Consider the following 25354-nt stretch of genomic DNA (forward strand, 5'->3'; position numbering starts at 1 on the left):
TGGATCTAGCTCTAGGCAACTCCCCAAATGTTTACTACCTGGGTGCCGCTCCACCACTGTGGTCCCCCTCTCTCAGGTCCGAGCCACCTGCATCCTTTTACACCAACCTGTTACTACAACAGCCTACTTCCTGAGAAAACAGGTCTTGTCACAGAACTTCTCTTTTTTACCTTAAAATTGTTCTGTGATGTCACCTGTTTCCTCTTTCTCTTGTCTTGTGGGTATATTTTCTTTTAAAACAGATCATTTACACACAGTAAAATGTCCATATCTTAAATCTACAGCTTGATAAAATTTATTTTTTTATTGTCAGTCCTCACCAGAGGATATTTTTTTCATTGCTTTACAGAGAAAGTGGGAGGGAGGGAGGGAGGGAGGAAGGGAGAGGAGGGGTAGAAAGAGAGAGAGAGAAACATCGACTGGTTGCCTCCTATACACACCTCCACCAGGGGTGGGAGCAAACCTGAAACCCAGGTACGTGCCCTTGACTGGGACTCAAACCCAAGACCCTAACCATGGAGCAACACCAGCCAGAGCGCTTGATACAATTTTACCTATGTGTACCGCAAAACCAAGATGCAGAATGTTTCATCACCCCAGAAAGTTCCCTCATGTCTTCTCAATCAGTAGCCCTGCAAAGAGCCACTATTCTGACTTCTTTTACCATAGAAATTTTGCCTGTTTTTAAAGTTCATATAAATGGACTCGTGTGTAAATGATTTTAGAAATGTTTCCCTGATTCAGGTATTTTCCTACTTATAACAGAAAAATTTAGAAAATGAGAACAAAACATTTCATAATACCACACTGCCAGAGATGTCCATTGTTAATATTTTTCCTAGACTTTGTTGCATATAAAACCACTTTTTATAGAAATGGAATAATACCGTAAATACTGTATTATCTCTATTTGATACATTTCTTATATCTTTTTAATGACTATGCAGCATTTCACTGAATGGATGTACCATAAATTGATAAAAATCCTCTTGTGACATTTAGGTTATTAAACTCTTTTATTTTTTGCTTTTCTAAATAGCAGGCTGATCTTGCAGTTAAATGTGCATGTCCATGATATTTTTTCAGGGGAAAAAAAATCCTAGATGTGAGGTTACTGAGTCAAAATAGGAATGGGAATATTTCCTTTTCAATGATTTTAAATATATATGTATTTTTATTGATTTCAGATAAGAAATCTGGATAGAAACATCCATGATGAGAATCATTGATTGGCTGCCTCCTGCACGCCCCCTACTGGGGATCAAGCCCGCAACCCAGGCATGTGCCCTTGACCAGAATCGAACCTGGGATCCTTCAGTCCACAGGCTGATGTTCTATCCACTGAGCCAAACCAGCCAGGGCTTGATTTATTTACTATATATATTTTTGAGAGAGAAACATTAATCAGCTGCCTCCTGCACGCACCCGACCAGGGATCAAACCCGCAACCTGGGCATGTGCCCTGAGGAGGAATCGAACCAGTGACCATTTGTTACACAGCACTGTGTTCAACCCACTGAGCCACGTGGGCCAGGATGGAAATTTTTCCCTTTTTAAATACTTGTTTTGTCTCCAAATTGTAGCATAGAAAAATTATACACCTGCCAACAATGCTCAGTCTCCTATCTGTGTCACCAAAATCTTCAACAACTATTGTCCCCTTTTCAATTGCTTGGATCGCTTTATCTTCCATTTAAACGTGTTTGGCATCTCTCCCTTACAAAACCTTAACCTTGCTATTCCCACAGGTCGTCCTGTCTCCTTTCCTGACAAAGTAGTTTGCACAACCACCTTCTGCTTTCTTGTTACTTTCATTTCCACTGACCATCTCTCATGGTCACCTGTGACCTAATTACCACTTTCCTTGGCCTCTTTCAAGACCTTTCTGAATGTAGTTTCCCAGCTGGTATCTGACACAGAGTAAGTGGCCCCCGTTTCTTTTCCCACAGGTTGAGGGTCAGATTATGTGAACTAGGTTAAGAAATTCACATTTCCTCCCAAGGGCCACTGGGGAGCTTTCAGCAAGGGGGACCCATCAGATTTGGATTTCTGAAAGCTGATTCTGTTACTGTGGAGAGACTGGATGGGAGGGGGCAAGACTAAGGTGACCTGATGGATGGAGTGTTGGATGAGGAGTCACCTGGGATGGAGAGAAGCTAGGCGTGGACATGAGCACTATTTATAAGGCACAATGACCAAGAACGGGAGGCTGACTAGATATGCACGGGGAAGAAGAAAGAAATTGGATGATGCCCAGGTTTCAAACAACTGGATTTAGGAACAAACACCATCACTGGTGACCTTGATAGGTGCTGTTTCAGCTGAGTACCGTGTCAGAAGGCACGAGTAAGTGGGAGGGGAAGGGGAAAGAGTGAATACAGGCAGCTCTCACAAATTCTGCCGGTGAAAGGTGAGGGGCACGTAGGACAAGTCAGGAGTCAGGTCCTCATTTGTTTTAAGGTAGGAGAAACGTCATTATGTTTAAATGCTAAAAGCAATGACATTTTAGAGAAAGAGGTTGAAGATACACCGAGAAAGATGTCCCTGGGGTGGGAGGTGCAGGCCTTAGGAGGAAGGACAGGAGCAGAAGCCGGTGCATTTGGAGGTTTGAAGGCAGAAGTTGAGGGCATCCCCATATGATGATGGCCTCTTCTGTCAGGTTCTGAAAAGGTAATGGGGTCAGAGGCCTAAGAAGACTGAGGAAGATTTAAAATAGCTGTTTCAGAGAGCAGGAGAGACTGTAGGAGGCCTTAGGTTTTCTGGACAAATTGAGGGCCCAGGTGAAATTGAGACCAGAAACATGGTGGGAGTGGGCATCTCACTTGCCAGCCGCTTGTCACCAGCCCTCATGGCTGCCAATTTCTTTCTGAAAACAGAGGGCATTCAGAGTTCTCAGTGCCTCCTTTGTCCAGCTCCCCAGCCTCTGGGGCCCTTGGGAACTTCATAGCTTCATTTTTCTCTGTTCCTCCACATGGGTACACTCATCACACAGACCTCTTGATTGTTCCACAGACACATCATGTACTTTCCCACTTAAAGCAAGACTGAGACGACTGATATTCAAATAAGTAGTTTAAAGCAGCGGTCGCCAAACTTTCGGACCTCACGGACCACCAGTGGTCCGCGGACCACCGGTTGGCGACCGCTGGTTTAAAGGATGTGCTGTCAGTTTTTCAAACTCCTCTGGTGGCCAGAGAGACAAGTACCTACCTAGACAGCATGATTCTAGTCTTCCAGAATTACATATAAGACTCTGGCTTCCTTATAACCCAGGTGCCAGTGAGTAGAGTCGATATAATCACTATTGGTAAGGTATGCCAATTAGGACAGCTAGAACTTGCACACACCTGATGTTCTCACATAGCTCTTACCTTGGTGCTTTGATCAGAGGGCTTTAGTTGGCAAGCAACAAACAGGAAACCCACTCTAGCTAACTTAAGGGGAAAACTGATGTGTTGCCCTAGCTGGTTTGGCCTGCAGACTGACGGATCCCAGGTTTGATTCCGGTCAAGGGCACATACCTTGGTTGCAGGCTTGATCCCTGGCTCCAGTCTGGGTGCGTGTGGGAGGCAACCAACTGATGTGTCTCAACAAAAAACTCACACCCCTGATGTGCTGGAAGAGGGGTAGGTCCTAGAATTGAACACCAGGCCTCAGAAAGGGTGGGTCGAGGGCAGTTGTGGGTAGGGGGTTGTCAGGATGCCCACCTTTGGGATGGAGGAAGAGACTAAAGAGAGGCCTCCATTACAGCTTTTCAAAAGTGAGTTGCTGACTTGGAGAATGCAGGAGTGGAGAGACAAGGCTATCCTGACTCTCCCATTTTCTTTTTTAAATATATTTTTACTTATTTCAGAGAGGAAGGGAGAGGGGGAGAGATTGAAACATCAATGATGAGAGAGAATCATTATTGGCTGCCTCCTGTATGCCCTCTACTGGGAATTGAGTCTGCAACCCAGACATGTCCCCTGACCAGAAATGGAACCGTGACCTCCCAGTTCATAGGTCAACACTCAACCTCTGAGCCACACCGGCCAGCATAGCCTGTTGAGTTTATTTTTTGGTTGCTGAGTTTTTATCATGAATGTATTTAGGCAATTTTATTTTACATCAATTGACATGAACATGCGATTTTTCTTTCCCAGTATTTTCAGAATTTCTTGAAGTACTGAAAAAAGCTGGGACTTCCTCACCTGACGATTTTCTGTCCAGGGCCTAGGGAACTCAGTTGCTACCACTGGTCTAGTCCACCATGTCCCAATGTGCTCCAGAGAATGCAACTTGAGCCCTGCATGTGGCCAAATAGCAATGCTGCCTCTCCCAGAGATTTACAACGCATGCCTCCACAGCCAAGGCTCAGGGAAGCCCTGCCATTCAGGCCTCTGTTACCCTGGGATTCCCCAAACTTAACTGATCAGAGCCCCACCCATTTTTTTGTACAAACGCCATCATGCTTTCACAGGACTTCCTCTGAAACACACTTAGGATATCGCTCAACTGACTCTGTCCCCAAAGGCTGAAAGAGAAGTGCCCTGACCAAGGCCACAGAGAATGGCATCACAGACACAAGGTCCCAGGTCTTCTGACCCCAGCCCTCTGCTCCAGACCGTGCTACTTCCTGCAGCACCAGTCCATATGGGTAAGAGGGGTGCATCATCCCCCCCAGCCCCTTGGCTCTTGGACCCTTGTCCCCACTGAGCCTGGGGATGAGGGGCTCCAGTCCATGTAGTGGGGTCGGGTTAGGGTGGGTGGGTGTGGAGCGAAGGCCAGGCAAATGATGCCATTGTAGCTCCCTGATAACTAGCCTCCATCCCAGAAATTGTTAGAATTCCCAGGATAAATGGTTTTCCCATGGAGATTATGCCAAACTACAGAAAATTGAGCTAGAGCTACCAAGAACCACCACCACACAGAAAGAACGTCTTTGAAACAAAGTTTAAAATGAAGGGAGCCTTGACCCAGTCATGCTTGAAGAACCTACCTCCAGAATTTAAGTGACAGGAGACCAAAAGGGATGCTTTCCTCACACCAGTTAGACGGAATCCTGCCACTTGTTAACAGACTCCTGCCTCATTTGCGTGTTCATAAGTTACCACTGAGCCAGCTGGGCAGACTCATCAGAAGGTACCCTCAAGAAGAACAATCTTGCCCTAACCGGTTTGGCTCAGTGGATAGAGCGTCGGCCTGCGGACTGAAAGGTCCCGGGTTCGATTCCGGTCAAGGGCATGTGCCTCTGTTGCGGGGACATCCCCGGTGGGGGGTGTGCGGGAGGCAGCTGATCGATGTTTCTCTCTCATCGATGTTTCTAGCTCTCTGTCCCTCTCCCTTCCTCTCTGTAAAATAGCAATAAAATATATTTAAAAAAAAAAAAAAAAAAAAAAAAAGAAGAACAATCTCTGCCCTGACCGGTTTGGCTCAGTGGATAGAGCGTCGGCCTGCGGACTGAAGTGTCCCGGGTTCGATTCCAGTCAAGGGCATGTACCTTGGTTGCGGGCACATCCCCAGTGGGGGGTTTGCAGGGGGCAGCTGATCGGTGTTTTTCTCTCATAGATGTTTCTAACTCTCTATTCTTCTCTGTAAAAAATCAATAAAATATATTTAAAAAAAAAAAAAAAAAAAAAAGAACAATCTTCTCTGCCCAGGTCATCCCCACCCCACCCCACTCGCAGATTGACACCCGCCCCCACATCCCACCAAAAGAACACAGGCAGCCAAAGGCAGCTTGGGCAATACTTGATATACATCATACATTTATTAGTGAATATCCCTCTGAAATCAGCAACAATATTAAAAAAAATAATGATTGCACTACTTGGTCAAGCAGAACTAGCAACTTTCATTTTAAAAAAAGTACAAATCTGTTAAAAATTTCAATCAGTATACACATATATATATAATACAACATACTAGTTATGTTAAATGCTACAAACCAATGTGAATCCAATGGAATGGAAAAAACCACACATTTAAGCTTTAAGAACCATTTTTTTCTATATATATTAGCATTTTCTCAAATACATACATGGGGAAAATGAGGTAACTGTAAAATGTGCAAGGAACAGGCCCCCCAAATTACATATATTTATATGTGTATATATATATATATGTATATATGTATATTGTAGTTACATATATATATACATATATATATAAAACCCTTCTAACACAGAACACAGGTGCTGGGCCCAGCCAGGCTGGGGGATGCTGCCCACTGTCATGCCTAGGCCAGAAGTTGGTAAATAAGAGTAAACATTAACAAGCCCCCACCACAGGAAATCATTGGTAACATGGCATCTAGAGCAAGGTCAGCAAATCACAAACATCCTAAATAATTGTTTTATAAATCTTCTTTTAAATGATTTTTTAAAACGTTGTTTCTCCTCCCACCCCCCTCAATAGCTGCTCATTGGAACCATTGCTGCAGCCTATACAATCCGAGAGCCTGTTCTGCCTGCCCCAGGAACCGGAGGGTTTTGAAAACCTTTTTTGGAGTGGGGAAGGGAGGGGTTGGAGAGGATGGTTCTCTGTGTAAAATACGTGGGGTTTCGACGCTGCTATAAATATAGAAACATCACCTGGAGTTATATACAGTAAGACTTTGGGTTCTCCATGGGGGTGGGGCCAGGCTGATGGGGCCCCATGGCAGGCCGGGGGAGGCGGGAGCCAGGGCCGCTGCCGGAGAACGAGGGTGGTTGGAGCATCCCTGAGGCAGCAGGCGCCAGGGGCTGCCTGCTAGGATGTGCCGGCCCCACACGCAGTTCGTTCTGGGCAGCAACCTCAGCTGGGGGTAGGACAGGAAAGGGGCCAGGAAGGAGAGGGAGGGAAGCTCAGCCAGACCCTACAGGGGGCCTCCTCCAGACCTTGGAGGGCAGGGCTCAGGATGGGAGGGGGCCCCTGGAGGTGAGGCCCACGCCCTCCCTGGTCCCTGTTCTCCTGGGACTTCCTTGGAAGAGACTTGCCCAGGCGGGTGGGAGTCAGGCCCTGGCTGGAGAGGGAGAAATGCCCTGAAAAGCAGTAGGCTCTGGGGACGTGTGCAGTACAGTGCATGGCAGTTATCAGCTGAGCACAGACCCCTAACTCCGCTTGTGACCGCCGGCCGCCGGGCCCAGCCCCAGCCGCGCACATGCATGTGGACCAGGCGGCGCCACTGGACCATTTCCTGCCCCCTGGGCACTCAGTCCTGGTTGGTCCCTAATACCCCCCCATTTAACCAAAAGAAAACAAATTATTTAAAAATCCACATCCCAAAATCCTACACGCGATTTTGGGCCAAATGAATAAAGAAAGACTGCTACTCTTCACGTTCATGCAAAATGACAGAGAGGGGAAATCGGGCATGGGTCTGGACCCCGTCATTGCCAGGGAGCAGTGGCCGCCAGCACCTAGGTCACTCTCCCTGGCATAGCCCAGGCCTCTCAGGATATGTGCTGCCCCGGCTCAGGGCCTGTCCCCCCTGCACAGGAGGCTGGCTGGCTCTGAGGCCCTCTAGCCTGGGGGTGTGGCTGGAATGTTGTGCCTGGGGTGAGGGTCCTCTGGGGAGCCAGACCCACCCCTTACAGCAGGCTGTGTAGGGCTGGCTGCCTGAGTCTGACTGGGGTCAAACCCAGGCCTGGGTTTCAGGAAATGGCCTTATGCCACTGTCTGTCCATGCCTGTCAGTGCCACCTGGGAAGAGGGCATGCTATTTCAGTGCACGAGACCAAGTGTCCCAGGACTGTGACCCCTTTTGCCCATCGGGGGCCAAGGATCTCCATAAGCACAGTGGGGGAAAGACCCCGCGGTCCCAGTGCTGTCAAGAAAGGAGATGGAACTGAGGGCCAACGGGAGGGAGACCGAATTAGGGGCACTCAGGCAGCTCCGTGGTGGGCGGACTGGCAGGCAGACTGGGGATGGAGTCTTTGGAGCTTGGCAAATGCAGGGGCTTATTGCAGGGGCTTCTCTCGGGCCTGACCCTGGCACCAGCTCTGGATATACAGGCGGGAACAGTGGGACAGGCCCGGGCCCTGCCTCCCCATCCTCCCTGAATCCTCCCCTCCCCCTCTGAGTTTCCAGAGCTTCGGGCAGGGTTCTCATGGGCAGTTGTGGGCCTCACTCAACTTCCCTGGGCACCTCGGAAGCGTCGGCCCGGCAAATGGGACACGTCCGGTTGGCCTGAGGGGAGGAACAGCTGGCACATCAGACCCCACTCTCACCTGTCCCCATCCCATCCAGGTCTGTTCTGCTGCTTGGTGGGGATGAGCCCCTCTGAATAGACCAGAACTTCTGGATGACGACGAGGATGAGGAGGGAAGCCCCCAAGCCCACCCTCCTCCCTCACCACATGAGGAACACCTGGGCTGCATTACCTTCAACCACTTGTCCACACACTTGGTGTGGAACTCATGGTTGCAGGGGAGAACTCGGAGCAGCTGCCGCGCCTCGAAGTCGCTGAAGCAGACCACACACCTGGGAGGAAGGCACAAAATGTCGCTTCCATGCGGGTGGCTGAGGGCAGGCTCATGGCAGAGCACGAGCCCCACTCCCCTCCCCAGGAAAGGGTTCCCTGGCAACCCATCTGTGCTCAGAGGGCAGGAGCTGGGGCACAGCACTCACAGCGTCTGCTCCGACTGATGGCTGTCTGGGTTGAAGCGGTAGGCTGGAAGCTGCTCGATGTCCGCTTTGGTGAGGCCTCGAGGCTTTGCATCTCCCAGCCGCTCCGCCAGGCTCAGGAGGGCCTGCATACGGGCAGGAGGGTGGGGTCAGCAGCGGCCTGGGCTGGAGGTCCCCAAGCCCCCACCTCCCAGGACAGGGTTCCACGTGACCTCATAGTTCTCCAGCTCCACGTCATCCACATCGAGATCCAGGCTGATGGTGGGCCCCACTGCTGTGGGCGACATTGGCAGCATTGAGCTAGGGGAGACAGGTGCAGGGGTCCAGGGTCAAGGTCAGTAGGCACGGGGGCCCCAGTGTTTGCCCCAGGATGTTGTAGGAGAGGAAAGCCCAGCTGGTGTGTGTGTTTGTGTGTGGTCTGCTGGGGGTGCAGATAACCTGAGAGGCCCCAGGACCCCACAGCTGTGTTTGTCTAACCACAGGAGGCCCCAGGAGAATAGAGCACCATGGCTCTGGGGCAGATGTGCAGGTACTTACAGGAAGTAGGGCAGGAAGCTGGGATAATACGGCGGCGGGGGTGGTGGTGGTGGTGGTGGTGGGGGTAGCGGCTGTTGCAGGCGGTATCTCTGGGTGCTTACTCTCCGTGGCATCATGTGGGAATAGGGCTGTGGGAGGGTGACAGGTCAGCCAGTGTACCTGGCTCCCATTGCCCCAGAGCCGGTGGGGTAGGGGATGCCACTCACCACACCAAAGGACAGCTCTTGGTGCAGTGGGTCGTGGGGCAGGTAGTGCAGGGGCACAGATGGGGATAGGGCTGGGCCTGGGGCAGAGGTGGAGTAGGTGAAGCTCCCCAGGGGGTACTGATCCCCCCGAAGGTCCACGTCGTTGTCCAGCCGCTGCAGGGGCTAGAAGAGGCAGGGTGGGTCAGCTGGAGTCAGTGACAGGGAAACCCCTGCCCCCATGCCAACTCCTCTAGCATCGGCCCCATCGCCCAGACTCACCATACGTGGGTGCTGGGTCTGCAGCGATATAAACTGCCCCAGAGGCGCCATGTGAGCAGGCTGGGGGTGTGGGGCTGGCGGTGGGGGGTGCAGGATGTAGTGGTCACTGGAGATGAGGTGGGGGTAGGCCTGATAGGGCACAGGGAGCTGCTGCATGGTGCACGCCTGGATCAACTGCCGAGAGAGGGGGCAGGAGCTGGAAAATGTTCTTCTGGGCTGGACCTATGCTTGTGGTAAGGGCCAGGGGCCATCCCATACAGCAACAGGTCCCCACTGAAGCCCTCTGGACCGACTGCCCGTTCCTGGCCTAGGCCACCCAGGGAGAACACTACACTCTTAAGGCCCACAGTTACTACCCCAAATGGGCTCTGTTGAGAGGCTAGGTATAGCATCTGGGGGCTCCCACTGGCAGGCACTGGGGTACAGGGTTGTGGTCTGGAGCCAGGGAGGCGCTCTGACAGCCTGCATGGGTGTCATAAGCTTGGTGGTTCCGCCACGGGCCTTTTGGTGGGGATGGGGGATGTGGGGGGGGTGATGGGAGGTGGAGGCCCTCACTCACCGGGGGCGGGAGGCAGCAAAGTGGGTAGTGCTGCCCACTGAACATCACGGAGCATGCTGGGAGCTGTTGGGCACTGCAGCCAGGGATGTGCTGGCCTGAAGGCAAGGGGAAGCCTTGAGTCGTCACTGTGGTGACTGTGTAGGACAGAGGGACAGGTCCCTGGTGCACCTGTGGATGGAGAGAAACCTGGGAATTGAAGGGAGGAAGCCTGGCCATAAGATGCTGCCCCGGGTGAGAAAGTCCTGCCGGGCCACTCCCTCTCTTCTCTAGCTGGGGCCTACCTAGGTACAGGCCTGGCTGCCCCCCTGCCCCAAGTCCAAAGGGCAGAGAGCCTCTGGGAACCTGGGAGGTGCTTCCAGCTCTACCACTCATCCACCGTGTGGTCCCGGACAGGCCCTTCCCTTCTCTGGGCCTCAATTTACAACCTATAAAGCAGGGCTAATAATGGCTCCCTAAACATGCAAGGAGTTGAGCAAGGGGAAATCAGGGCTCTGTCACCTCTGTTTCACAGATGGGCTTGCCAGAGGCCGGGGGGTTGGATAGGGGGTGTTCTGCCTACCTGCTCGTGGAGATCAACCATGAACGGGCTCTGTTGGGAGGCTGGGTGCAGCATTCGGGGGCTCCCGCCGGCAGGAGCCGAGGCTCGACGCTCCTCTACAAGGAGGTGTGATGGTCGGGGCGGAGGCTGCTGGGAGGGTAAGCGCTCATCCTGGGCAGGCAGGCGGCCCTCACGGCCAGGGCTGCACCACAGAGAGGAGGCCCGGGTAGGACTGAGGGGGGACACTCATTCACAGAGCATGGAGAGGAGCCAAGGTCACTACCCACGGGGGAAGGAAGAAAGCTCAGGGCCCGTGCCCCGCCACCCCTGGCCCCTGTGCCCCGGCCCAAGCTGACAGCCCCAGTACCAGGAGCTCCAGGGACTGCAGGACTGGGAGGTTCCTTCCTACCTTCCCCGGAGCTGGGCCGGGGTGCTACTGGGTCCTGCAGACAATCGCCACTGACCAACAGGGGTGGAGGGTGGCCACCTAGTCACTGCCAGAGCCCATGGTCGCATCAGGGGTGGCAGAGGGGTGGAGAGGCTGGGCCTGGGCTCACAACCCTAGGAGTCAAAAAGACAAAGAAACTGAAGCATAGAGAAATCCAGCCACTTGTTTCATTAAGGGTCCGGGAGACAAAATCAAACCTCTGTTGGCTGATTCTGGGGCCACCAATGTCCAACCCCACCCCTGTGCTCCCCATGCACATGGACTCTGGGTGGGTCTAGCCCTCTTCTTGGCACTGGGGCTCAGAGCTGAGAGACGGGGTCAGGCTTGGCTTGCAAGGATCCCAGGCCTCAATCTGCTCTGCAAAACGAGACTGGGCTCCCTCAGGGCTGCAGTAGTTTCAGAGAGCTGGCCAGCAAGCTCCTGGGCCAGCTGGCTCCGTAAGGCTCCTTTAGTGTAGGGCTCCCTCAGGTGTGGGGGTCTGTAGTGCTGGTCTCCAGGCAGGCAAGGTTCCTGGGGGGCTCCAGCTTCCTCCCTTCCATCTAGTTGGCTCAGGGGGGATTCCAATCAGGTGTGGGGCCCAGTTTTCCTTCCACTATTGCTAGGTAAGAGGTTCTGACCCAGATCCTGCCCTCGGGGGCTCCCAGTCTGCCCCCAGGTGACATGGTCCTACCGGGCCACCTCCCTTCCTTCTCTCCCTGGGGTCTCTACCTAGGTACAGACCTGGCTGTCCCTCTGTTTCTTTCCATAACCCATTCCCAGTGCCTACCCACATGTGACTTCTTCAAAGAAGGTATCATTTGCTCCATTTTACAGAAGAGAAAACTGAGGCTGAGAGGAAGGGACTTGCCCAAGTGTCAAAGGGGAGGTGGGTTGACCACAGCCCCTCACTGCACCTTGCCACCTATGGGAGTGGTCCAGCCCAAGGGCATCCCAGGAGGTGTTGAAAGAGGCCAGCTACCTTGGTTGGTCAGGTAGGTCTGGAATGCAGCTCTGGGGGCCTCACACAGCCTCCAAGTGGGAGGTGGTGCTTGCTGAGAGAAGAAAAGAGGAAGCCAGAACCTAAGGGAGGAAGTTGTGCAGGAATGGGGTGTGGCAGGTCTGCTCCTTCCCTGGGAACTAGGGGTCCAGGTGGGGCAAGTTAGGGGGACCACTCATTAACTCCAGAGGCTGGGATGAGGCCCCGGTAGGGAAAGCTTTGAAACCTGTCAGGCCCCCAAAGCTGAAGGCCCTTGCTGTTCCCGCCACAGGAAGGCCCCCACTGCCCCTTCTCCATTTGACAAAACTCCCTCCGAATCCTTGATACCTCCCTGTTGACACTGCCAGGAAGCAGTGTACTGTCCCCTCTGCACCTGCTCCTTCCTGCCAACAGTGGCAAAAACGTTTCTTTTGTGAGGTCTTTGCAGCCCTGACTCTCAAAATGAACCTGCAAGAAAGGCCCTCCTCCAGCTGACAGGACAGCGTCCTGCCAAGGCCACAGCCAGGAAGAGGCTGGAATTCACGCCTCCTGCTACTGGCCGGCCTAGTGCGGTAATAATGCACACTGGAGGCTCGACCACACAGGGTCAAGGCCAGTGTGGTGTCATGAAGTTAGTGCCAATAATTCAAAATTGGGAGGCTACATATGATTCTGGCCTTTGGATGGTCAGGGGCCAGAAAATCTGGCTCCACTGGTCCTTCATTTATGCTTGGCCCCCCTTTCTTGGAGCATGAGTCACCCCAGGAACACTCCCCACCTGCCCACCATAGGTGACTGGGTTTGTGATCCCTGGTGTGGGTCAAGTACACATCCTCACACATGCGTATAAATACACCTCCTCCCCGATTCCTGCTGACAATCCAGCCGAGCCAGCAAAGGCCAAGAGAGCTTCAGTGGAAACCTCCAAATAATGGAAACAACAGGCCCCGGGACCTCCTGGGTCAGAGTCGTTACAGGCTTGGGGAACAAGGGCACCTAGATTTTTTACCAAATTCTCCAGCAGTTAGGTTTGGGAACCTCTGCTCTAACTGACTTCAGAGATTCTGGGAACCCAGTCCCACTGATAAAGAATATCAACAATAACTACAATACTACCCATGTGTCATCTTGATCAGTCCTTATTGCAACCCTCAGAAGTAGGGACAGTGAAGCTCAAAGAGGTGAGGTCCAAGGCCAGTCAGCTGGAGTTGTAAGTGCACTGGGACACAGCCCAGGCAATGGCCTCAACGGTTACTCTTGTGGGAGGCTGCCTTGCTGAAGTCTAGGCAGCGTCAAGGCTCAGGGGGGTGGACCCCAGAGGCCCAGGCCCATGAAAATCTGTTCTGTGGCCAGCCCCTCAAAGACACCCACTTCTCAGGAAAGGGAAGTAGCAAGGAGCCGAGAACCCAGAACAGCAGACAGAAGGGGCTCTAACTTTGGACACATGACACCCTGATTTCTGGCCAGGGTCTTGAACATATCACTTCCCCTCTCTGAACCTCAGCTTCCTCATCTGTAAAGTGGGAACAGCCTAATGACCACCTCCAGTGGACTGGCAAGTGCTGCTCATAGGCCCTGGTAAGAGTGGTCTGTAAAGCTTAGGTGTGAACAATCTCTATCTATCTATCTATCTATCTATCTATCTATCTATCTACCTACCTATCTATAAAGGCCTAAGCGACCATTACGACCGGTCGCTATGACACGCACTGACCACGCAGGAGCTACCCCCTGGTGGTCAGTGCACTCCCAGAATGGGAGTGCTGCTCAGTGAGCTTACTGAGCAGTGGGCCGGGATGAGCGGGAGTAGCAGGAGTAGCAAGGCACCCGGCCCCAGCTCAGGACTCCTCCCCCGCCACCTACCGTTTTGCGCACTACTGCATCCCTCAGGGGATGTCAGACTGCCTGCACCAATCGGCAGTCCGACATCCTCCGAGGGGTCCCGGATTGCGAGAGGTCGCAGGCCAGGCTAAGGGACCCCACCAGTGCACGAATCCATGCACTGGGCCTCTAGTTAGAAAATAAGAGAGACTGATCTCCACTCCACCCTCCAAGCAGAAATCAGGGGCCACTTCAAGCTCTGCAGGTAGTAGCTGGGAAATATGCCTCCCTAGGGAATACCCCTGCTGACAATTGAGGGGCCCCTGATTCCCAAAGTCCTACTAGGAACAGAGGCAGCAAAAAGGGAACACACCCACTTCATAATGGAAGAAACTGAGACCCAAAGAAAGGAAGTAACTTGCTCTAAGCTACAAAGTCAGAAAGGGACAAATTTGGTCATGCTGAGCCCCTGGGCCCAGATTCCTCCAATCCCTGACTCAGTAGCATCAGTAACCCTAAAAACCGCCTAATCCCAACTCTCTATTCCAGGCCCTAAAGATCAGGAGAGCTTTCTTGAAGGGGCCTGTGACTTGCCCTATTGTGAAGAGAAAGAGAAGCGAGAGAGACTTAGATTGAGAGCTAGCAACTTGCTCAAGGTCAACAGCAAGGGTGGCCACCCCAAAGTGCTCTGCCTTTCCACACTCCTCTGTGGGGTCCTCTCAATGAGATCTGTGTAAATGGATATTGAGGGTCCCATCCCTACACACAATCTTGCCTGGAACCAGGTACCACACCTTGCATCCATGCCCACCCTCTACTTCCCATGCCCCAGCAGCTACCCTAGGGAGTCCCTTCTATGTACTGTCACTGGGGCCCAGCTGCTGTTTTGCAGATTAAACAAAGTCAGCCTGAAAACATGAGTTAACTAAGCGAGATGAGAAGCCCCCTCCCTTCTCTCCCTCACCCCAAAAAGAGGCAGGCCAGGATAGCCAGACTTGGAACCAGGAGTCAGTCCTTGCTGGGCCAGCCCGGACTCCTAGGGTGACCTTGCTCAAGGAAATCTCTTCGCTTCTGTGAGCCTCAGTTGCCACAACTGTGAAACGGGGATGGAAATCTCTCCTTCCCGGAGTGCCCAAATGAAACCAGAGGCCACAAGATGCAACAATCTAGGTGGTCACATTAGTGGGGTAGGAAACCAGTGTCCCTGAGGGCCAAGCCCCTCCTCAACGCGGACCAGGTACCGGCTGCGGGGCGATGGGAAGCTTCCTCAGCTACCCCTCCCAGCGATGGGATGTCAAGGTGTGGACAGGAGAGGAGGCTCTCTCGCCCCCATCTCACTCCTTTGTGCCGCGCTCGGAGGGACAAGGGGGGCGGGAGGCCAGACTGCGGCGTCTGAGCAAGAGCGCTGTGACTTTAAGAGTCGAGGATCCCGGACCATGTGCTCCGCGTGAGACAAAAGCAACAACAAAGGAAGTGGCGGCGGTGGCAGGGGGAGGGGGCGGCTCCTTCCTCTCCAACCGCAGCGCTCAGACTCCAGAGCAGGGAGACTCGTCCAGGCATTGGGGCTTTCTGGGAGGGGGGTGTCTCTGATCTTAGAGGTCTCGCCGCCCCCCTCCGGACCGCCCGTGATTAACCCCTGCGGAGCCAGCTATCTCACAGCCCCCAGTCCCAAGGGAGGGGGCAGCAGTTTCCAGGGATGCGGAAATCGGGAGTTGGGGGCTCTGGCCCCGACTCACCTTCAGCCTCCTGGACACACGTTGATTCCTTTGTTCCCGATCTGGGGCGGCCAAGCTGGGCAAAGGGACGGTGATGGGGGGTCTGCCCGGACCCTTTAAGAGCCCCCGCCCTGCGGAACAATGTGCTTCCCTCCCCACCCCCAGGTCCGGGAGCAGTCCGGCTCCTTCCGGGGCCCTCTCTCTTTGTTGTCCGTCCGCTGGCGTCTGCCTCGCGAGGCCCACGCGCGCTCAGCCTCTCTCGGCCCAGGCCCTCCGGCAGTGAGAGGCGGCGCAGGACGCGGACAGGTTTGCGCAGCTGCCCGTGGCTGGCCCTTTAAGAACTGTCCGCGGCGCCAGCGGAATGTAACAAACCCAACATTTGATTCACAACATTCGAAGGGGCGGGGTCGCGCGCAGGGCGGGAGGGGGCCTCGCGGGGGCGCGCCGGGAGGTTCGAGCAAACAGTAGCAGGCAGCTGCCCGCGGCAGCCCCGCCCCAAGCTGCGAACTCCGCCCCGCTAGCCCCGAGAGGCAATCACTCGCCGCGACTAGACACGTGATTAATGGCCGCCATCTTGATAGATAAAAAAAATACTCTTCTCGCTCTCACCTTCGCACTTAAAGTGACCGCAGCCATCACAGGCAAGGGGCGGGGCCGCCTGGCTAAAGAGCAGAGACGCCGAGATGGGCAAGACCAATCAGCTGTAATTGGAACTTGCTATGCAAACTCGCGAGCCAGTCGCGCTTCTGAGGCTGTTTCCCTGTTGGAAAAATGGGTCCCGCCGACAGAACCACGGCCCAGACTTACTGTCATGATTCCCTCCTCGGAGACAGGGCGACATCTGGGACACGGAATTGTAATGGGGCCGATCTTCGACCAGGCTGAGGCGTCCTCTTAGGCCAGTCCAAGTGGTTAGGAGAGCCCTACAGGCCTAGGCCAGCAACCTCCCCAGATATGACGTCACTTCCAAGAGCTACTGCGCTGCGATGACATCATGGTCTGGCTTCCCTGCATCTTTTAAAACTACACGTCGGCTTTAAAAAACTGGGACGGCCTGTATTTGCCTAACGGACCAATAGCCGGCAACCCATGTAAATAAGTTAGCGCCTGACCTGCAGAGTGATTGGTCCCGCGCACGCTGACGTCACAGAGACATTTTAACCGCCCCGCCCCCAGCATGGTCTGGGAAAGGGGCGGGTAACAATTTGAAGCTCAAGCGTCAGTCGTGGGCGCTCCAGTTGCTTCTTGCCTATTAGGGAATTGGGAAACTAAGCCCCACGAAGTCTTGTTTTCGACTGTACTCCCAGAAGCTAGCTATGAGACAGAGAGATTACTACAACCTGACCATTTTACAGATGGGTAAAGTGGGGTGTACTGACCCTAGGTCACACAGCCAGGGAAGTGTGGCTCAGTAGGTATTTGAAACTAAGCCAAAGCCAAGCTTTTCCCTTTGTTTGGATGCCTTCCCCAGGCAGACATACAAAGTGGCATATTACCTCCATATTGATTATTTAAGGGGAAAAAATCAGTAATACCCTTAATATCCAAGAGCTGGGAACAGGCCCAATAATGGTGTATGAAAAAAAGAAAAGAAAAAAGAGATAGCCAAAACCGGTTTAGCTCAGTGGATAGAGCGTCAGCCTGTGGACTGAAAGGTCCCAGGTTCGATTCCGGTCAAGGGCATGTACCTTGGTTGCGGGCACATCCCCAGTGGGAGGTGTGCAGGAGGCAGCTGATCGATGTTTCTCTCTCATCGATATTTCTAACTCTCTATCCCTCTCCCTTCCTCTCTGTAAAATATCAATAAAATATATTTAAAAAAAAAAAAAGAAAAAAGAGATAAAAACAACAACAACAAAAAGAATGGTGTATGTATATAATCAATAACTGATTCCCCTGTATGGTGCTCCACTGACATAGGGCTACCTCCAAGAAAGCCCTAAGAGATGCCAGAGCAAAATCATAATGTGTGGTGGGCTGTGGGGTGGGGGGCAGAGTTGGGGGTGGTGTAATTCCCTATGCTTCTTTGGTATACTTCATAATCCTAAATTCAAAAATAAAAGTTGAAAGCAAGATGCTGAACAGAGTATAATAATATTTATATTTTAAAATTAGATATATACAATATCTGCAGAATATTTCTGGAAGGATATATAGGAAATTGACAATTGTCCTCAGGGAGAACTGGAAGAGACCACTGGGTCAGGAAGATAGACTTACTTATGCTTTTGTACATGTGCTCTTTCATTTTTTAAAAGATTTTTAAAAAATTGATTTTTTTGGGAGAGGAAGGGAGAGGGAGAGAAACATTGATGTGAGAGCAAAACATCAATCAGCTACCCTCTGCACACCCCCTACTGGGGATCGAGCCAGCAACTTGTCCCATGCAGCCTTTCGGTGCATGGGATGTCACCCAACCGAGTGACACTGGCCAGGGCTACATTTGCTCTTTTTAAAAAAACCTATACAGTATAACCGACAGAAAAGTCTAAAGAAAATTACTGTTAAAGAATATGTTTTTAGACTATTAAAGCCATAAAAACTTCTGATCCCTTAGAGTCAGAAACCCCCCTTTAGGAAAGGTATCCAATGGAAGAATTCAGAAGTTTGGGGAACAGACATGTTTATCGGTGTTGTTTAGCATTGTGGATGTGCAGCCAGCAACGCAATGACTGAAGATGGTACTGTCTGCAGGTCTCTAGGCACAGGAGATCAAGTTCATGATGCATTACTACAGATGGTACCTAAAAAGTCAAACTCTCTCCATCACAGTTAACAATATGCTCTGACTTCCTCAATATCCATCACGTTGTGTCAGGATAGCAGAAAGCTATCTCCTGGGGACTCCCCCTACCCTCGCCCACACTGGGTTGTGAAGGTCCAAGGAAGGGGCTCTGGGTTTCACTTTCACCCTGTGTTTTCCCCAGGGCCATAGGCCAATAACATGTCCCCCTGTAACCTGAAAAACTTTCCTGAGTATATGCAGAATCACTCTGGAGCTAATGGGAAAGAGGCTCAATTTTACCAGATTTTCCAGAGAAGCCAGAAATCTGGATTCTCCTATGAAATCCCCTCTCAGGTTCACTGACAAATCTTATGCTTTGGAACCCCATGGTGGGGATGTGGCCACACACCTTTTGAATCCCTCATTCTCATCAGCCCACCCCATAAACTTGCAGGCCAGTTCTGTTACTTTCGTCATACAGATGAAGAAGGTGGCTTAGGAAATAACTCCCCTTGCCACAGATCCCGGAAGTATGGCCCAGTGGGTTCCTGAAACCAAAGGTGGGGGTGGCTCACCCTTGCCCAGGCATCTGCCATGAGATTCTGTGGAGAAATTTGGGTTCAAGGGTCTCCTGCATGGTCTGGGCAAGTCCAGTTCTGGCCATTGGCTCACTGGTTTTTTCAATGACCTAAGAGCTAGGCACCAGCATTCACTCCATTTTATAGATGAGGAAACTCGGGGGAGAAGGAATATGACTCACCTACCATCATACAACTATCAAGGGGTAAATCTGGGATCACATTCTAATCTCACTTTAAGTATGCTTCATGCCACTCAAATGCCAACACAGGGTTCCCAAGGGCTGTTTAATAAAAGCACAGATGTCCTAGGGCAGGAGGAGAGACCTTGGAAGATCAGAGACTAGTGGGTGGCTCCAGATCACAGGGTGAGTAAGTGGCAGAGGGATTCAAATCCTGATAGTTCCAAGTGCAAAACCCTGGATGCTACATTCCAGCTTCCACCCACAAGCCTCCTCTGCAGGAGATGGGAGGGATTCTACTTGGGCAGGAAGAAGGCAGGGTCATCTGTTCCTGCTGGGGCCATGCACTGCTCCATTGGCCTATCCAAGAGCCTGGATAGCTGGCTGCCACCCCCTCTCCCCCACCTCCCTCAGGGTCAGGAAGTACCCAACTCCTTTCTCCTAAAGCCCCTCAAACCCTCCAAAGAGGCAGGGCCTAGTAGTCTTCTAGACAGAACAGAGATTAAGGAACCATCCAGGGACACACAGCACAGTCTGGTAGAGCCAGCTCAGGACAGGTCTGAATACACCACCCTCACATCTGCACCCAAACTTTGACTCACCTAAAAAAAGAAGCACCTTTGTGCAGATGGGGGGAGGGTGGGGTGTCTGTAAAAGTGTCACCAGGTTTGGGGCTCAAGTCTGCAGCACTCTTGCCCCACATTTGAAACCGTGGGTCATTTATTTGGCCTCTCTCTGCCTCACAGTCTCTCACTTGTAAAATCAGGACATCGATAACACTAGTGACAGAGGACATTTACTGAGCACTTCGTATGTGCCAACAATGTTGTTCATTTCCTAGGATACTGAGGAGGCATTAAACCCAGAATCTCTAAAGCCAGCCTGTGTGGGCTTGGACCCTAACCTTTGCCTATTAGCTCTATGACCTTGAGGAAGTCACCACCTCTACGACGCTCAGTTTGACGAGGTGTAAAATGGGGTGAGAGTACATACCTTAGAGAGCCAATAGCGGCTCTCTCTCACTGTGTGCATCTCTGAGAGTACCTGCCTGACTTTCTAGGTCTGGGTCTGCGCTTGGGTGTGGGAGCTTTGTGGGTATGATGCTGGGAGGGGCTCTCCTTTCTGACTTCCTCTTCCCTGAAGCTCTCACCACTGGAAACCCCAGGGTCTGCAGAGGAGGGAGCAGGTGCCATCACATCAACTAGAGATGAAAACCGGAGACTACAGGACTGCGGGGCATAGCAGATCCAGGGAGACTGAGTCCAACCAAATTTCTGCCACCCCCCTCCTGCCCACACCGCCTTCCCAACCTCCAGCATCAGCTCGACTTGGGCTTAGTGGCCCTCGGGCAATGGAAGCTGTGTGACCTTGGACAAAGACCCTCTCTGGACCCCCCGACATCATGAAAGCAGTAACGACGGCACTGGGGTGCAGTGATCTGTTCCCCAGACTCGCAGCCACTCCAGGGCTGGTCCCAGGACGCTCTGGCTCCCCAGGGGCCGGCGCAAGGAGCGCTAGTACAAGGGAACGAACGCGATGAGGCCAAAGATTGCAGCTCTCTATCCCAGACTCCTGGGCCCTAGATGAAGGTTAGGACCAGCCGGGGCATGCGCAGGGTGCAGGGCACGCTGGGACTTGTAGTTCCCAGGGGCACCCTTGAACCTAGCGGGCGGGTCGCTGAGAGGAGCGGCTCTGGCTTAGGGTCCCGGGACAGGGAGCTTTGGCCCATGCGGATGCAGGCAGAGGCCTCGCTGGAAGTCCTTGCACTACTCTGCCAGCCCGTTGCCGCCCCCTATCGCTCCGTCCTCGCTGTCCCTGCGGCTGAGGCTCAGGGTCCAGGCTGGGCGTTACCTGGGAACAAGGCGGGGCTCCACCCCCACCGGGCGGCCGGCGCGTCGCTCCAGCTGCAGCCCGGGGTCCCGGTCCAGCTGCGGCACGAGCGCCGCCTTCCGCGGCCCCCCCTTTGGCCCCGCGCAGTGGAACTATCCGCGGGCTTCACCATTGGGCGCGCGCGCGCGCGCACGCGCGGGGCCCACGCCGGCTGCGCAGCTTTCACCCCCACTCCCGCGCGCCTATGGAACTACCTGGTTTACACCAAGCGCTAGGGAGCGGGAGGTGGAAGGGGGCAGGACGAGAATAGGCCACGCCCACTCAGTGCCAGGCGGCAAGGGCCGGCAAAAGCGAAGAGACCGGAGCTTGGCATTCCAGCGGTCCGCCACTGTCCGCGTAACCTTGGACGCCGTCTCTTCGTCTGTAAAGTTAATACGACTCCGTGGCCGCTCAAAGAGCCTTTGCTTCTCGGAGAGTTTGTCCCTCTCCCCCAGCCTCGGACGGGAGGTAGCGATCCATATACAAAGAGCACTCGAGTCACCAGATCTTGGTTCTCCCGTTTGGGCCATTTTTTTTAACCTCAGTTTCCTCATATGCGAAATGGGAGCAATAATACCTCCTTGAGGAAGTTGGGAGACTCCAGTGACAAGAGGAAGCGTATGCCCATCACTAGACCAGCCTGGATCGGAGGATGGTTGGACACCTGCTCAGGCTGGCCTTCCTGAGCCCCCGCGGGCATCATGGATGCCCCGCAAGAACTACAACTTCCAGCGTGCCCCACTCTGGCCCTGTCATGCCGTGAGTTGTAGTCTCTGAACACCTCCCCTCCCAGAGGGTTCCCATGAGCGACCCTTTTCTCAGCCCAGGACTTGGCCCCTCTGCTGATTAGGCCTGCTCCTTTGAGGCTAGCTTATTTTTCACTTTTTAAATTTATTATTATTATTTGAAATATATTTTTATTTCAGAGAAGAAGGGAGAGGGACAGAGAGCTAGAAACACCAATGATGAAAGAGAATCATCAATTGGCTGCCTCCTGCATGCCTCCCACTGGGGATCGATTCTGCAAACCCAGCATGTACCCTGACTGGGAATCCAACTGTGACCTTGTGGTTCGTAGGTAGATGCTTGACCACTGAGCCACAACAGCAGGATTTACCTACACTAATAAAAGAGTAAGATGCAAATTGACCGTACCTTCACAACACCCACCAGCCAATCAGGAGTGAATATGCAAATTAACCCAACAAAGGCGTTCCACACCACCTCAGCTGCTCCAGGCCTCTGGGCAGCGTGGGAAGGTGGAAAGGCGGCTCCGGCCAGAGCGAAGGCAGTGCCGGCAGCCAGGGGAAGGAAGGCCCATTCTTGCATGAATCTTCGTGCATCGGGCCTCTAGTCTATATATAGAAAAGCCTAAGTGACCAAACGACCAGCTGACTGGTCGCTATGACACACATTGACCACCAGGGGACAGAAACTCAAAGCTCAGGATTGGGTTCCCTCCTGTCTGGATCAGGCCTGCCGGGATCTGGCCGAAACTGGCTACCTGTCATCCCCCGAGGGGTCCCGGATTGTGAGAGGGCACAGGCCAGGCAGAGGGATCCCACTGGTGCATGAATCCATGCAATGGGCCTCTAGTTTATTATAATTATTTTTATATAAGAAAGTTTATTTAGAAAGTCACAGAGTTAGAATAAGTGATCCATAGAAGAAATGGACCCAGAAAACAAGTTACAAAGGCAAAAGAAGGGCCCTTGGAGTTTAGGAGAAAGAGAGAGCTGAGGAAAATGCGCCTATGGGGAGAGGGTGGGCAAAGGTCCCCGAGTGCTTCACAGAGAGAGCACGGCCAACTTATTTGCTTTTTTTTTTTTTTTTAAGAGTTTTTTAAAAATATATTTTTTTAATTGATTTCAGAGCGGAAGAGAGAGAAATAGAAACATCAGTGATGAGAGAGAATCTTTGATTGGCTGCCTCCTGCATGCCCCCTACTGGGGATCCAGCCCTCAACCCAGGCATGTGCTCTTGACCCTTGACCAGAATTGAACTCGGGACCTTTCAGTCCGCAGGCTGACACTCTATCCACTGAGCAAAACTAGCTATGGCCCAAGTTATTTTTTTTTTAAAGCTTTCATTTGTTGAGCTTTTATCACAAGCCAAACAATATTCTTAGTGCTTAACATGAATTAACATAGGTATTCCTAACATCTAACAACCCAGTGTGGGAATATTATTATTATCCCTGTTTTATAGGTTTGAAAACTGTCGCATAGTCAGGTGAGGGATCTTGCTAGAAAGTGACAAGGCCCAGGATTTCTATTCAGTGGCTAGAAGGAAACCTGATGTATATCTGAATTGCTGCTTCATGTGCATGCCTTTCTATTACTTGCCCTGTGCTAAGTGCTTGGCTGTATTACTTGATTAATCTTTATAACAAACCCTTGAATGGGTTCTGCTGTAATGCCCATTTGTAGATGCAGAAGAGCCTGCTTTCTACCTCACTCTTGCTCATCCTTCAACAAACATGCATTTTTCTTAAAAAAATATAGAACTACATTAAGGTCTAATTTAGGGTGTACTTTATACAGTAAAATCCACAAACCTTATGTACATAGCTTACTGGATTTTTCATAAATGTATATCTCCGTATAACTAAAACTCTGATCAAGATCCAGAACATTTTCTTTACTCTAGAAAGTTCCTTCTTGCCCTCTCCAAGGCCTCCAGACATGACTGTCGATCTGGTTCCTGTCACTGTACATTAGTTTTAAGTGTTTAGAACTTCGTGTCAGTGGAATGGCTGGCTGTGTAAATGCTGCCTTCTTCGGCATGGTATCGTGGTTTTGAGATCCAACCTGTTGTATTAGCAGTCTGTCTCCCTCCCAGAGTTATTGATATATAATTGATATATAACATTGTATAAGTTTAAGCTGTACAATATAATGATTTGATACATGTATATATGCAAAATGTATACTATAATAAGACCAGTGAACACATCCTTCACCTACATAATTACCGTTTGTTGTTGTGGTGGTGAGAACATTGAAGGTCTACTCTCATAGCAACTTTCAAATATAACGATATTGTTAAATTAGTAACGTTGCTGTACATTAGACTCCTGGAACTTATTCATCTTACAATTGAAAGTTTGTACCCTTGGACCAACATTTCCCCCAAACTCCAGCCCCTGGCAACCACCATTCTACAATCTGTTTCTATGTATTCAACGTTTTAAAAGACTCCACATGTAAGTGAGATCATGAAACATTTGTCTTTCTCTGTCTGGCTCATTTCACTTAGTATGATGCTCACCAGGTCCATCCATGTTGTCACAAATGACAGGAATTCCTTCTTTTTTATGGCTGAATAATACCCCACTATATATCACATATTCTTTATCCATTCATCTGCCGATGGACACTTAAGTTATTTCCATGTCTTGCCTACCGTGAATAATGCTGCAATGAACATAGGGGTGTCTTTTTTTTTTTTTTTTTGCTGTTGTTAATCCTCACCCAAGAATACTGTTCCATTGATTTTTAGAGAGAGTAAAAGGGAGGAAGGGAGAGAGAGAGAAACATCAATGTGAGAGAGACACATCAATTAGTTGACTACTGCACGCAGGATCGAACCTACAACCCAGGTACATGCCTTTGACTGGGAATTGAACCCAAGACCCTTGAGTGCCTGGGCCTCCTCTAACCACTGGGAAACACTGGCCAGGGCCATTGGGGTGTCTTAAAAAATTACTGAATAGTATACCATTGTATGAATGTATAGTAGTTTTTGAAACCTGGTCCTCTGAATAAATGACTTCTGAGTTCCAGCCACCTTGGTCTTTCCCTTCTCCCAAGGGCCAGCTCTTTCCAGAGTTGGGTTTTGGACACACTGTTCCCTCTGCCTGGTCTTCCTTTTCCCTCCTCTTGGCCTGGCTACTCTCCTCTCACACACAGTCTCCTTGTGTCAGGGACGTGCACACCACCCCTGTCCCACCAGTGCCCAGTGCCCAGCACAGTGCCTGGCACAAAGTGAACATGCAGTTTGTTGAATGGACACAGAAGTGGCAGGGGGCTCAAGACGGCATGTTTCATCTCGGAGCTCAACTAATTGTGCTGAAGGAAAACAGCTACATGATTATTTTACTTCCCCATATTTTCCTCCTGAGGAAACAGGCTCAGAGATGGAGAGTGGCTTGCCCACAGCCAGGAAGGGACAGAGCTGGACTGTGAACCCAGGTCTGCCTGGCTGCAACGCCTGCCTGTAATGGTGGTGGGAGTGATGTAAGAGCCTGAGAGAAGGCTCTGGTGGGGGGTTGGCTGTCCTAGAGCAGAGAGAGGGAGTGGGGTCTAGTGCTCCCAGAATCCAAGCCCAGTGGAAGTGGCCAAGGCAGCTCTCAACTCAATACAACACGTCCACCTGG

The 25354-nt window shown here is 51.7% G+C and overlaps 1 protein-coding gene across 9 annotated transcripts; it reads right to left on the reverse strand.

Annotated features, from left to right (window-relative positions):
* Window positions 1-5719: 5719 nt before the first annotated feature.
* On the reverse strand, window positions 5720-21113 carry RNF44 (ring finger protein 44). 9 transcript variants are annotated; one of them, XM_080676049.1, is made up of 12 exons: window positions 16430-16651; window positions 12090-12162; window positions 11093-11244; window positions 10705-10885; window positions 10146-10313; window positions 9587-9760; window positions 9329-9490; window positions 9123-9250; window positions 8798-8885; window positions 8589-8710; window positions 8342-8441; window positions 5720-8147 (listed from the first exon to the last, which is right to left on the reverse strand). In XM_080676049.1, the coding sequence occupies exons 3-12, from the start codon at window positions 11197-11199 to the stop codon at window positions 8085-8087; spliced, it is 1293 nt and encodes a 430-aa protein (XP_080532175.1). In that variant the 5' UTR covers window positions 11200-11244; window positions 12090-12162; window positions 16430-16651; the 3' UTR covers window positions 5720-8084. The 9 variants fall into 9 exon arrangements, with proteins under 9 accessions (XP_080532175.1, XP_080532178.1, XP_080532174.1 ...); XM_080676052.1 differs by lacking the exon at window positions 16430-16651 and adding an exon at window positions 15644-15766 and having other exon boundaries at window positions 10705-10830; XM_080676048.1 differs by lacking the exon at window positions 16430-16651 and adding an exon at window positions 15644-15766.
* Window positions 21114-25354: the final 4241 nt, after the last annotated feature.

This window comes from Plecotus auritus (assembly GCF_963455305.1).
Source record: "Plecotus auritus genome assembly, chromosome: 6".
NCBI lineage: Eukaryota > Metazoa > Chordata > Mammalia > Chiroptera > Vespertilionidae > Plecotus > Plecotus auritus.

What these genes read in the sequence shown, in the direction of transcription:
- RNF44 (XM_080676045.1), bottom strand. An exon ending in TGGTTGATCTCCACGAGCAG is followed by an intron (nt 10,314 to 10,704) that starts GTAGGCAGAACA and finishes CTCCATCCACAG; the next exon opens with GTGCACCAGGGACCTGTCCC. An exon ending in AGCTTCCTGCCCTACTTCCT is followed by an intron (nt 8,886 to 9,122) that starts GTAAGTACCTGC and finishes TGTCTCCCCTAG; the next exon opens with CTCAATGCTGCCAATGTCGC.